The 13,700-nt window shown below is 40.6% G+C and overlaps 1 protein-coding gene across 2 annotated transcripts in view; it reads right to left on the bottom strand.

The window, feature by feature from the left end:
• The window catches only part of LOC146498396 (myosin-7-like), a 35,594-nt gene that overhangs the window by 20,636 nt on the left and 1,258 nt on the right, over nt 1-13,700 (bottom strand). The window contains exons 4-38 of one of the 2 annotated variants that reach the window (XM_085141185.1): nt 13,224-13,367; nt 11,055-11,211; nt 10,626-10,653; nt 10,436-10,541; nt 9,973-10,065; nt 9,800-9,863; nt 9,602-9,700; nt 9,396-9,499; nt 9,085-9,223; nt 8,896-9,014; nt 8,617-8,766; nt 8,355-8,525; nt 7,956-8,265; nt 7,796-7,875; nt 7,499-7,704; nt 6,398-6,521; nt 6,173-6,309; nt 5,813-6,068; nt 5,493-5,735; nt 5,211-5,387; nt 4,968-5,113; nt 4,782-4,872; nt 4,311-4,700; nt 4,107-4,233; nt 3,905-4,023; nt 3,608-3,804; nt 2,590-2,773; nt 2,198-2,363; nt 1,984-2,108; nt 1,578-1,886; nt 1,293-1,496; nt 907-1,203; nt 697-801; nt 397-492; nt 174-308 (exon numbers count right to left, since the gene is read on the bottom strand). In XM_085141185.1, coding sequence (XP_084997311.1) covers nt 174-308; nt 397-492; nt 697-801; nt 907-1,203; nt 1,293-1,496; nt 1,578-1,886; nt 1,984-2,108; nt 2,198-2,363; nt 2,590-2,773; nt 3,608-3,804; nt 3,905-4,023; nt 4,107-4,233; nt 4,311-4,700; nt 4,782-4,872; nt 4,968-5,113; nt 5,211-5,387; nt 5,493-5,735; nt 5,813-6,068; nt 6,173-6,309; nt 6,398-6,521; nt 7,499-7,704; nt 7,796-7,875; nt 7,956-8,265; nt 8,355-8,525; nt 8,617-8,766; nt 8,896-9,014; nt 9,085-9,223; nt 9,396-9,499; nt 9,602-9,700; nt 9,800-9,863; nt 9,973-10,065; nt 10,436-10,541; nt 10,626-10,653; nt 11,055-11,211; nt 13,224-13,367 — 5,598 coding nt within the window. The remainder of the gene's footprint in view (nt 1-173; nt 309-396; nt 493-696; nt 802-906; nt 1,204-1,292; nt 1,497-1,577; nt 1,887-1,983; nt 2,109-2,197; nt 2,364-2,589; nt 2,774-3,607; nt 3,805-3,904; nt 4,024-4,106; nt 4,234-4,310; nt 4,701-4,781; nt 4,873-4,967; nt 5,114-5,210; nt 5,388-5,492; nt 5,736-5,812; nt 6,069-6,172; nt 6,310-6,397; nt 6,522-7,498; nt 7,705-7,795; nt 7,876-7,955; nt 8,266-8,354; nt 8,526-8,616; nt 8,767-8,895; nt 9,015-9,084; nt 9,224-9,395; nt 9,500-9,601; nt 9,701-9,799; nt 9,864-9,972; nt 10,066-10,435; nt 10,542-10,625; nt 10,654-11,054; nt 11,212-13,223; nt 13,368-13,700) is intronic. The other variant, XM_085141186.1, reaches the window with a different exon arrangement.

Here is a 13,700-nt window from a genome sequence, read left to right as displayed (position 1 = left end):
ACATACATATATATATGTATATATGTATATATAATTACAAAGTGATATCAACTGACAGAACACATACTCTATCTGTGCTAAAGAACGAACAGCAGAGCAGCAAACGAGTTAAATGCAGCCACTAGAGGGCAGCACGTGTCAGGGTCAGATGCTGCAAAGTGCATGTGTCAAACCTTGGATCCGACATCGCGGCTCTTGGCACGAAGCTTGTTGACCTGAGACTCGGCGATGTCAGCTCTCTCTTCAGCCTCCTCCAGCTCATGCTGCATCTTGCGGAACTTGCCAAGATGAACATTAGCCTGTTCTTCCTGTTAAGGTTAATGAAACAAACCTGAGTATTTGGAGACAGAAGACGACACCACGTGTAGACTTCACCTCAAACATTACCACACTTACAGCCTCCTCTGCAGATCTTTTGTAGGCTTTAACTTTCAGCTGCAGCTTGTCCACTAGATCTTGAAGCCGCATGATGTTCTTGCGATCTTCTTCAGTCTGTGGAAATGAGAAACAAGGTTACACATTTGGCCTGTGAAAAATTGGCAACCTGTCTAGGGTGTACTCTGTAAGGGCTCTGTCAATCACTCCCATAACCCTAAAGCGGATAAGTAGTGAAGAAAATAAATGGATGGATGGTTTCAAACTTACAAAAAATGCTTAATACAACCTGGGAAAAGGATGTTGATAGTTTCCACAAACCTGGTAGGTGAGTTCCTTGATGCGACGTTCATATTTACGCACCCCCTTCACAGCCTCACTGCTTTTCTTCTGCTCCATTTCCACCTCATTTTCTAGTTCCCTTACCTGGTTGGGGACATGAAATACAGATAACTCTCCAAAAAAATTCTTTCAAGAATTGAAAAATTAAATTTCCCAGAAATAACACAGATATGTAAAAGAAGTGCTCACCCTGGCCTCGAGCTTCTGCACCTGCTTCTTGCCTCCCTTCATGGCGATCTGCTCAGCTTCATCCAGGCGGTGCTGCAGGTCTTTGATGGTTTGCTCCATGTTCTTTTTCATCCGCTCCAGATGAGCGCTGGTGTCCTGCTCTTTCTTCAGCTCCTCTGCCATCATGGCAGCATCAGTGATGGCCTTCTTGGCCTTCTCCTCTGCATTCCTGCACTCCTGCACTGCCTCCTCCACTTCAGTCTGAAGCTGGGATGTATCAGCCTCCAGCTTCTTCTTATGATTTATCAGGCTGGTGTTCTGCATACAATAAACAAAGACAAATGATGTTGTATGATATGCAGTATTTTTGGTCAGCAATTTAATATGAACCTTTCTGTCTGTGTCACCTGTGAGTGCAGTAGCTGCACCCTCTCTGTAACATCCAGCAGCTCTTGCTCTGCAAGTTTGCGGCTTCTCTCCGTTTGCTCCAGAGCTGCTCTCAGCTCCTCCACTTCAGCCTGAAGCAGGGTGTTGCGTCGCTCAACAATGACAATGTTTTCCTTCATATCATCACTGGCTCGCAGAGAGTCGTCCAGCTGAAGTTGTGTGTCCTAGAAAAATGTTAGATCCTCTGGTTATAAATAATCCATTACAGAAATAGAAACATGAGAAATAATTACTTTTTAATTTACCTTCAGATGCGCATGGACAGCCTTAAGCTGTTTCTGGGCCTCGGCTGCCTGCCTGTTGGCCTGGCTTAGCTGGATCTCCATCTCGTTCAGGTCTCCTTCCATTTTCTTCTTCAGCCGCAGAGCCTCATTCCTGCTGCGAGTCTCAGCTTCAAGAGAGCTCTGCAGGGTGTCGATGGTCCTCTGCAGGTTTCTCTTGCTCTGCTCCATCTCTTCATCCTTCTCTGCCAGTTTACGCTCCATGTCAGCCTTGATTTGGTTGAACTCAAGCTGAGCTCTTAGAATCTTGCCCTCCTCGTGCTCAAGAGAACCCTAAGATGGTCGTGAAATCATATTTTGAACTGTTCTTTTTAAAGTTATAAATATATATACACATAAGAGACTGGAGGATATTAGGTTTTAGTCGCACCTCTGCTTCCTCAAGGGCAGACTGAATCTCACTCTTTTCTTGCTCCAGCTGCTTACGGACCTTCTCCAACTCATGAATGGTTTTTCCCCCCTCACCAAGTTGCTCAGTGAGGTCAGAAATTTCCTCTGTGTATGAAAGCGGCTGTGTTCAGTGTACTTTTCTTTCGTACCTGTATGTGTGTGTGTGCATGTGTTGTGAATGTGCATTCAGTTACCCTGAAGATTCTTGTTCTCTCTCTTCATGGTCTCCAAATGTTCAAGAGACTCTTCATAAGAGTTCTTCAGTTTGAAGAGCTCAGTGCTCAGAGACCTGGCCTCCTTCTGGGAGCTCTCCAGCTCACACTGACACTCCTCATACTTCTGTTTCCACTCAGAAAGAATCTGAGATAGACATTGAGATAGAAATGGTATGAATTTAGGCTTAAATCACTGACCTCTCCATAGTTTCCCCTGTATCTGCACTGTAACAACTCTTTGACAAAGCAAGAGGTAGTTACCGGTATTTGTTACAGACATGCCAGGTTTATAGTTCAACATGAAGAACAGAAAGCATGATTTTAATGATTAATGTGTTTGCTGTAGTTTAACGATAAAATATGAAAAATACTTTGTCAAAGTTTCTTTGTTTCTTGTCCAGAGCAGCGGCAGCAGCATTAGACCTCTCTACATCCACCATGAGATCTTCAATCTCATTCTGCAGCCTGTGTTTGGTCTTCTCCAGAGAGGAACATTTAGCATTCACTGCTTCAACAGCCTCCTCAGCCTCCTGCAGACGCTGAGCCAGCTTTTTTCTAAAAGTGAAACACAACTGTTTTTATATTTTGGGCCATTATTTAGTTACTGAACATTTGTACTCTGTAGCCTTCTATAGATATAAAAATCTATCGAAGGCTTGCAGACGTATGTATGTTTACGCTTGCTTCCAATTACATATTAGAAGCTTGTTTTATTTTGTTTTTGCCTGAAAGGGAGCTTCAGGAACAACACTTTCCTTTCAGAAAATGTTAGATTTTACATTTGTTCAGATGACCACAAGAAGTCAACTATGTACGCGGCATTTTTTAACTTTCGAATATAACCAACTAGTATTGTTGTTTTTCTGTCATTCTGGGCCAACGACATCCAGCAAAGGACCCCACGTGCACTGTGGACATTGGGGTGTATGCTCATTACTTGAACTCCTTGATCAAAACGGCTCAAATCAAAACATTGAAGACATAATTATCGTCATCACAGCTGTCGCCACTCAGCAAAATCTTCTGCACCAGCGTTGGTATTGGAGGAAAAAAAAGCTACAAAAAACTGTTTTCAAAGTTTCCTCCAGAGGGTCTCGCCTTATCACGTATACCTTCTCTACCTATCACCTGGAAATCTCAGAGCTTCTGTACTGATACATTATTGAAATGGCACTGAAGATCAAACACTCGTGTCTTCAACCCATCCATGGTACCCGTGCAGCAGGTTGTAAAGATTGGGACGTGTACAACATGCCACGCCACCATTGGATAGTATAAACAGGTATACACAGGCCTTAAAGCAGGTGGTCCTATCTTTACTGTTCTTCTTTTGAGCTCTTTATCATATTTCACAGTTTAGATTAATATCCTTGTTTGTATTTAACTTACTTGGCCTCTTCTAGTTCTTCAGTCCTCTGGATGGCATCAGTTTCATACTTGGTTCTCCACTGAGCCACCTCAGAGTTGGCTTTGGACATGCTACGTTGCAGTTCAGCTTTAGCCTCCTGCTCCTCCTCATACTGCTCCCTGAGCAGGTCACAGTCATGGCGAGCAGACTGCACTGCATGGGCTAATGCATTCTTGGCCTGGATGGATATATATATAGTATATGTATAATGGGGGCAATTATCTTGCAGCTTGGGTTTTTATTTTTAATTTATTTGGATCTATACTAGTTTTGCATACCTTTATTTCCTCTTCTAGCTGTCTCTTTATATCTTCAAGTTGTTGGTTATAGGAATTCTTTCCTCTAGTCAGCTGAGAAACGAGAGATTCTTTCTCTTCCATCTGTCTTAAAAGCTCATCTAAAGAGGTTCAAGTTCATTATATTCCATTGTTCTGTATTAAATGCGTATGACATTTTAAGTGAACACAGGATAATACAAACCATTCTCTGCTTGAAGCTTGGCTTTCTGAGTGGTTAAGTCACTAAGGGATCTTTGATATTCATCACACTTGGTCCTGTATTCATTCATTTGATCCTCCAAAGTTCTGCAGGTCTTTTCCAGTGTAGTCTGAATATAACAGTTCACAGACAGTCTAGATGTTAATCTGTTATTTGAAGAGTGACCAACCACATTTTTAAACTTACCTTAGACTTTACAGTTTGTTCCATACTGGAGACCACATCATCCAGCTCCAGTCGGAGCTCACTCTTCTCCTTCTCCAGTTTCTGCTTGACTCTCTGCAGGTTGTCAATCTGCTCTCCCAGCTCAGCAACACTGTCGGCTTGTTTCTTCCTGAGTGTGGCAGTAGTGGATTCATGGTGCAGAGTGGCCTCTTCGAGGTCTCTGCGCAGTTTCTGGAACTCGGCCTCCCTCTTCTTGTTCATCTCAATCTGGGCAGCTGTGGCTCCTCCAGCCTCCTCCAACCTCTCACTGATCTCCTCCAGCTCTCTGGCCAGGTCAGCTCTCTGCTTCTCCACCTTGGCTCGAGCAGCTCTCTCTGCCTCGAGCTCTTCCTCCAGCTCCTCTACACGAGCCTGGTGCGAGAATAACATGTTGAAATGAGTCAGTACTTTAAAAAATACAGTTAAGACAAAAAACAGTGCACATTTTGTCACCTGTAGCTCTTTCAGTTTCTTTTGCAGTTGAATAATGATGGCCTGTTCATCTTCAACTTTGCTGTTCAGCTGGCTGATTTCAAAGTCTTTCCTGCAGCATTTTTTCTTGTCAGTGTTAGGCAACAAAACAGTGTACATGGTATTCAGTGATGATACTGACTGAACAATGTTGAGATGAATGCTTACTTTTTCAGACGCTCCTCCAGCTGTTGCTTGTCATTTTCAAGATCCATCACAGACTCCTGGGTCAACTTTAGATCTCCCTCTAGCTTCCTCTTAGCTCTCTCGAGATCCATTCGAATCTTTTTCTCTTGCTCAAGAGATCCTTCAAGCTTATGGCAAAAATGAAATATTATTGCATTTCTGAATAGCTTAATGCCCAATATAGAGTCATCTAAGTAGCATAATTTCAAAAAGTTTATATTTTACATCATCCACTTGCTGCTCCAGCTTAGCCTTGGCCTTGGTCAGAGTGTTGACTTTGTCTTCCTCACTCTGCAGGTCATCCAGAGTTTGCTGATGAGCTTCCTGTAAAGCTTTCTTTTCCTTGGTCAGCTTGGCAATGATCTCATCCTGAGCAGCCATCTCTTCAACAAGGTTCTTGACCTGTTGCAGGTAAATGATGGTATTACAAATTCCATGCACAGGTTTGAAACATGATTCTTTTTTGTACCCTCATTGTCAGAAATAGAAATATCAAATTAGTCATACCTTGTTCTCAGTGGCATGCTTCTCCTTCTCCACTTTAGCTAGAGTTAACTCTAAGTCATCGATGTCTTTCTTCAGCTCGGAGCACTCGTCCTCCAGCTTCCTCTTCTTAGCAGTCAGTTCTGCATTCATCTCCTCCTCATCCTCCAGCCTCTCTGTCAGCTCTTTGATTTTGGCTTCCAGCTGAATCTTGCTCTTGATCAGCCCCTCACATCTTTCTTCAGCATCACATAGATTGTCTTGTTCCTACCAAATAGAATTCTTGTTAGTGCTCACTTTAATGACACATTTAAAACAATATACAACTATGGTGTCATTCTTACTGCTTGAACTTGGAGCTGCAGGTCATTCTTCTCTTGGAGAAGAGTCACCATTTTCTCCTCTAGTTCTTTTCTTCGAGCTTCAGATTTTGCATAAGCTTCTTTGAGTTTTAGGAATTCTTCCTTCATGTTGGCCATCTCCTTTTCTGCCTCAGCAGATCTCAGCAGAGGTTTGATCTTGAAGAAAAGCTTCATCCAGGGCCAATTCTTAACCCCCATGAAGGCACGTATGTTCCACTGGATTACTAATAAAGCATCTCTAGAAGTTTTTTCAAGTAAATTAGGGATTCAGTTAAGAATAAAATCACAAAACAATAACTACTGAATGTTTCATGACTAGTATCACGCAGTTGTAGAAGATACCTGCGTTCCACCATCTTCTGATACTCAATGCGAGACAAAACACCACGGGATCTGGCTTGAATCGCTGTGATGATTTTGGAAAGACGCTCATCTCTCATCTCCTCAAGCAGACCCAGCAAGCCAGCCTTGAAGAACACCTAACAACAGCAATGGGTTTTAAGGTTGGAAAATCCTGTTTTTATTTTTGGACATTTTTACTGATATGAGTAACATCTGAGAAGATACCTTTGTATGCCCAAACTTGTATTGGTTGTGATCAATATCCAAAGACCCAAGAAGTTTCTCTGCTCCTTTCCTACTGTCTATGAACTGGCCTTCGGGAATGGCAGCAGGATTCAGGATGCGATATCTAGAAAATGATGATGTAAACTTGTGCTTATAGTGCAGTGGAAATGCTATCAAAGTTTTGAGATACCCCTACTGAAAGTAGAATGAAGCACACGAGTGTTTTTCATATTCTCTAAGGTGTCTAATATATCAGATTTCTTCTTGTATAAAAATATTTTACTGCATAATTAGTAAAAGAAAAAAACTGCAATACTCTGAACTCATGTAATTTCGTAATGGAATGTCTGATTCTTTCTGAATTGGTGTGAGAGTCAACAATGGGACTTTATACATTTCTGAAAAACAGAACGCGAATTTCTTAATGTATTAGGTAAATTTACTACTTTCAAATATTTTTAAGTATGAAAATCTGTGCTTAATGTACTCATGTACTTTTCAACTTTTTTTTCTTTTTGAAAACTTGACGACATGATGATTATTGCTCATTTGGAAGTATTTTTCTTTATAGTTTTTCAAGAAATTGAGTACAAGTTTACACTAAAGAGCTTAAAGCTAGCAACTTAGGTAACTCACCTAGCTTCTCCATACTAAATGAGTTTTTCAATTTTTCAATCTTCAAAGACTTACCATGGATACAGAAATACATCTGTAAAGATTGTGGCTCATTAGGGTTGGTTTAAATTACAAATGAAACGTACTTTAATGTGAAAAAAAATTAATCCAACTACCCTAAACCAGTTACTCATGAGCTCCTATCAGTTGAAGCCTATATGGTGCCCAATCTGCAACAATCTTTTACAGTTTTATTTTGGGATTTTTTTAGTTAATTTAGGCTGCATATCACAATATCTGTCAATGTAAATATTTTTGCAGTAAAATATTTTACACAAGCACTAGTATTGTTCTTGACAGCACTAACAAGATCCCATTTCATATATTAGACAGCTTAGACAGTATGAAAAATTGTTTGTTTTTCTTGTGGTCTGGGTATCTCGCATGTGGGAGCATTTCCAACCTGTGATCTTAATGAGGTAATACCTCTGCTTGAAATCTCCATAGAGGATCCTGTTGGGGAAACCCTTTCTGCAGATCCTGATGCCTTCCAGCACACCGTTACAGCGCAGCTGGTGCATCACCAGAGGGTTCTCCATGGCCCCTGGAGTCTTGGTCTCGTTGGGGATGATGCAGCGTACAAAGTGAGGGTGAGTCGACCTCAAGTTGGTCATCAGCTTGTTCAGGTTCTCCTTTAATGAGGTAAAACAGATATTTAGAAATACTAATGATAGTTGCATGTAAAAACCATTTAGTCTAAGAAATATAAAACATAAGCAGTACCCTGTGAAGAGCAGACACTGTCTGAAAGGAGGATCCTTTTTTCTTCTTCTCTTTTTTTCCCTCGCCAGCTTCAGACATAACTGTTGAGAAAATATGTGTTGTTAGTACTAGACAAGAAACCCTACAAATATCTTCAAACTAGATATTCATCCAGGTGTACCTGAGTCTGCTCCTGCATAATTTGCAAACAGAGTTGCAAGAAGTTTGAGGGTAGACTTTTGGTACAATGCCACAACAGTCTCATTCAGAGGATCCTTGTTCTTCACCAACCAGTTGTTGATATTATAATCAACAGTTCCAGCATAGTGAACCAGGGCAAAGTGAGCCTCTGGTTTTCCTTTGACAACTCTGGGCTTCTGGAAGTTGCCGGATTTTCCCAGGTGGTTGTCATAGAGCTTAGCTTTAAAGGTGGCATCACTGGCTTTGGGGAACATGCACTCCTCTTCAAGGATGGACATGATACCCATGGGCTGCAATTTATGAGTGAAAAGGCAAAATATGAGTGTTTTTTTTTTAAATACCATATTTGAGCTGAACATGTAATAGTTCAGGGTCTCACCTTTTCAATCAGGTCGATACAGGCCTGCAGATCCATGCCAAAGTCAATGAAAGTCCATTCGATGCCCTCTTTCTTGTACTCTTCCTGCTCCAGTACAAACATGTGGTGGTTGAAAAACTGTTGCAGTTTTTCGTTGGTGAAGTTGATGCACAGCTGCTCAAAGGTGTTGAACTGTAAGGAAAGAAAGAAAGAAAATGTATTCAATTGTAATCTTTCTGTACATATTATGCTGGGAGAGATGCAGTTTACTGTGATTACTCACATCAAAGATTTCAAATCCGGCAATGTCCAGCACCCCTATGAAGTACTGGCGAGGCTGCCTGGTCTCCAGTGACTGGTTGATTCGCATTACCATCCACAGGAACATCTTCTCATAAACAGCTTTTGATAGAGCACCAACAGCATAGTTCACCTGTGGAATGGGAACACAAGGACCATACAAGAAGCCACAAAGCAAGGAGGGTGTATTCCTCATTTTTGAATCTAAATCTAACCATTTAAAGATAACTGTATTGAAATATGCCTTCTCTTATTCTCTGACCTGGGCGACATTTTGTCCTTTGGTGACCCACTCGTTTCCTACTTTGACTCTTGGGTGACAGAGACCTTTGATGAGGTCGGCAGAGTTCAGGCACATCAGATATGCAACTTTGTCCGCATCTGAAGAAAAAATAGAATATTTTGATTGGTTTGATTCTGTGCCAAAGTGCCAAACAGAACCACACTGTACCTTCAGTGCCATCAGCCTCCGCCTGCTCCTCTCGCTGCTTCTGCTTGAACTTCATGTTACCATGGTGCATGATGGCACCAGTCAGCTTGTACACAGAGTTCTTTTCCTCTTGCGTAAAGCCCAACACATCAAAGGCACTCTGTAGAACAGCATACAATAATGTCTCAACATCCTTAAAGTGAAAATATCACTTTAAGTAATCGGTCCAAAACTTCTACTGTGCTCTATTAGACCAACACGTGGACTTAAATTAAATGAATGAATTGGAATTAAATGAGAGGTTATAAAATAGCAATAAGTGAGAGCCTGACATCTGTTGCCATGAGTTCCTCAGCGTCATCAATGGAGGCCACTTGGGTTTCCCCCTGTGAGATGAAGGCATAGTCATAGGGATTATTGGTGATCAGCAGCATCTCTGGAAGACACACGAATGAATGAAAAAAGGTGATAAAGGTGGGCATGTGACAATATAGAACCTATGTTTTATATCTTTTTTTATACCGTTCCATGCACTAACCCAAGAGTTCAGGCTTTTTGTTGGACAGAATCTGGTAGAAGATGTGGTAATCTCTCTCTGCCTTGAGCTGGAAGATCACACGAGACTTCTCCAGAAGGTCTGACAAACGTGAAGTAGAAGGTATTTGTGTTAAATATACCGTGTGACTGTTTGACAAAATAAATATTATATAAGTGTTGAAAGAATGTTTGTTCTTACATGTTTCAATATCAGCAGAGGCTACTTTTCCCCTGGTGTCAAAGTGAATTCGGATAAATTTACCCTGAAAAGATAATGTTTGCATTTAAAAACATTCCTCTCACTGACTAATTCCATAGAAACATAATAGTCACAATACTCATGGTTCAGTTGTAAAAATATTTGTCACTCACAAATCTGGAGGAGTTGTCATTCCTAATGGTCTTGGCATTGCCAAAGGCCTCCAGAGCAGGGTTAGCCTGGATGATTTGATCCTCCAGGGTGCCCTGTCATAAAGGAACACTGTGGTTGTTAAATGTGTGAATATTTAGAGGTTATCTCTTTTTTCTGTGTTTTCTTTTTAAATTAAGAATCTCTTTACTAGCAGATTATATGAAATCAGGAGAAACATTTGTAGTCTTTGCAGGTCTTAAGCCATCATCATTGATGAGAAGCAATCCAAGCCTGTCACCCTGGTTAAAAGTGAAAAATTCTTTTGGTTACTGTCAATTAGAATATCTATTTCTCTACTTGTTTTCCATGGTTACCCTGAAGAACAATTTTAAAAAGCCTAACATGTTTTGATAACATAGAGTTTGAGGTACTTTGCATTTGCATTGATGAGCTCTTGGACCTAAGACAGAGTTTACTACTTACCTTGTCCTTGACACTTGCTTCCTTCTTAACACTTCCAGCCGCAATACTTGCAAAATACTGGATTACTCGCTTTGTGTTGACAGTCTTTCCTGCACCAGATTCTCCACTGCAATTGCAAAGTCACTCATCAATACGTAAATGCACCATATTGTAGAATAATGTTGTGTTGTGTATCCAAGACTTTACATACGTGATCAGAATTGACTGGTTTTCACGGTCTGCAAAAAAGTACGTATGCAAAGGTTATGTCAGTATATGTCCCAAAACTTAAACCAAACTGTATCTTATTTATTTATTTATTTATTAGCCTTTATTTAACCAGGAAAATCCCATTGAGATTAAAACTAGGCAGCAGCAGGTGTCTCACAGTTACAGAAATTACTCAAACACAGGCAGCAACAACACATATGCAACAATAAGTGAAAGAATACAAATAAAATTAAATAAAATTAAATTCAAATAAAAATAAAAATAAATAAATAAATAAGTAAAAAAAAATTGTTAAAATGACAATCAATCTAATTGAAACAGTTGCATGTTATGGACTTGGCCTCAAGGATTCGTAGTTTAGATTTAAAAGCACCTATTAATTAAAGTATCTATTAATATCCATCTGTACCTGCCAGCATGTACTGGTAGGCATTGTCAGAGATGGAGAAGATATGAGGAGGAGCTTCACTCCTCTTCTTTCCTCTGTAGGCAAGAACCACCTCCTGATTGTAGACTGGCAGCCATTTGTAGGGGTTGACAGTCACGCAGAACAACCCAGAGTAGGTCTGAGAATATAAAGAAAACCATTGCTGTTAAGGCATAAATGCATTTCTATTTCTAATTTAGAACTTTGTGTTTGGATTTGCTTCAGGCTTTGGACATGCCGCTCATTTGATGGTAACTCCTAGAACATTGTTGTGTCTAGATTCAAGATTCAAGGTCTTTATTGTCAATGCAGTGTGCTAAAATGCCACTTCACCCCAAGCCCCCCGTGGTGCATTTATAAGAATATAAAAAACATATCTCCAACAAATATGAGACTAGAAATTACAAATAAGGAATAACTCACTAAATTTGGGTAAAGTTAAGAGATAAAAAGTACTATTACTAACTATATCTGTGTGCAATAAACAAAGACAGGACAGAGGCAATATGAAGTGGCCATGTGCAATTACCAGTGTTGGGAAGGTTACTTTTAAAATGTATTCCATTACAGATACAGAATACATGCCCCAAAATGTATTATGTAACGTATTCCGTTACGTTACTCAATGAGAGTAACGTATTCTGAATACTTTGGATTACTTAATATGTTATCATGCTGTTTACAACTACATGAATGTACTATTGCTGTGATTTATTACTGTTACTGAAGGTCCGCGGCTCCGAACCGTAGTAAAGGGACCTCTGACTAATACAGTGGGTTCTGTGTCGGGCTCGTAGCCGAAAACTAGCTTTACTTTGTTGTCTGGATCAACTTTGCTAGCGAGAGACAACGAGAGGCGTTGAAAGGCTGCTCCAACGGAACTTATTGTTTCAGAGGAAAACACGAACACGGTGTACAGTCAAGTCTTAATAGCTTACTTACAACTGGGCTCGTCAGGCACTCTTCTTGGCTGCAGTGGTTATTATTATATTTACATGCTTCCAGCTTTTTGCTCGATGACAGCTCGTACTTTTCCTTTTTCTCCCTCCCTCGCTCACAGACACATAACGGGTATGGCAGTCCATTCTCCCTGCAGCACGGACTACACTGCCTATGATGCTACATTCTTTAGGGCAGTAGCATTCTGCCTATTAGCTTAGCACAACAACAACAAAAAGGCCTCTCTCACCCAGGAAACACGCAGAGAGAGAGAGAGCGTCACCCTGTAACCATGGCAACTGTAACGCTGCCGCCTGGAACTACAGAACGTAGCTGTCAAACAACCCAAACAGTCCTGACCCGCCACAATATGAAACAGGGAAGTACCGCCGTGTAATCCATTTATTTCAACAAAGTAACTGTATTCTAAATACCACCTTTTTAAACGGTAACTGTAACGGAATACAGTTACTCATATTTTGTATTTTAAATACGTAACGGCGGTACATGTATTCCGTTACTCCCCAACACTGGCAATTACAGTAAAGTGAGATGATTGTGCAGTAGGAATGAATACCAGGTTCAAGTTATGAGTCAGGATATTGTACACAAGACGGGACGAAGACGTGCAAGATGTGCAAATATAGTATAATTTAGATGTGTTCAGTAACTATGTGACTGAGTTGTGCAAATAAGCGTATTGTTCCTAGTTTGTAGTAGATTTGTGGAAGTTTTTGAGTTTTTTGGGGAGTATTGTAAGGTGTTTGTAAAAGTGTTTGTGTTTATCAGTCCTTTGGTGGTAGTGAGTTGAGGGCTTTGACTGCTTGGGGGGAAAGCTCTTGCTTCTATGTCAACATTTTAAGTACATTCCTAGTTGATGGAATACAGTATTTGCTAAAGTTAGAAAAAATGAAGCTTCTGAATATTTCTGGCAGCCCCCAATATCAAGCTTAACCACAGTTCATAGGTCATCTTCATGCCAACGTTCCCCAGCCGATCACTTATTGCTTGCCTACAGTTCTTACACATCTGCTATCCTGTTTGCAACCCACTTATACGCTTCTCTTCAGTTTCATGCTGTGTCTGATTTAATCAATGCCATCTCATTCCTGTTCTTTTCAGAACATTTTGCTGCTCCTCATCTGGTGAAAGCACCAGACTGCAAATAGGTTTTACCAGGTTTTCCTTGTTTTTGACTTGCTGACTACTCACATAGATCATCCATGCTGCATAACGCTCTTTGAGATTAAACAGCACAGCTGGTTCATGGAGGAAGGTCAGCATGGCCATGTCTTCAATCTTGTCAAACTTTGGAGGATTTTGTTGCAGAATCTGCGATTCTTTGACAGTCATAGTCTGGAAGGAAGAAAATAGAATGTGTTTTGATGATTTGGGTTATGAAACCAAACGTTAACCTCCTGTTGTCTGTGTTACCTGCTTGTTCTGCCCTGTTATTGTCAGCATTACTTGTGTAGTGTTACAGTGCATACCACAGGCTGTCATTGCCAGATGGCAGCAATACCTCGCTTCATCACTCAGCTGCTCTGTGCTGTGAGTGGAGACTTTAATTGCACTAGTAGACAGGCTTTAAATCATTCATAGATTTACACTCAGATTATCACTTTCTCCCAGACATGCACTCATATGCACTCACATCTAATGTGTTTCCTGTGCTGCTCTAACTGACCT

The sequence above is a fragment of the Neolamprologus multifasciatus genome, chromosome 18 (genome assembly GCF_963576455.1).
Source record: "Neolamprologus multifasciatus chromosome 18, fNeoMul1.2, whole genome shotgun sequence".
In the NCBI taxonomy this organism is placed as follows: Eukaryota; Metazoa; Chordata; class Actinopteri; order Cichliformes; family Cichlidae; genus Neolamprologus; species Neolamprologus multifasciatus.
Note: the sequence above shows the minus strand (reverse complement) of the source record. Positions and strands in the feature narration are given on the sequence as shown.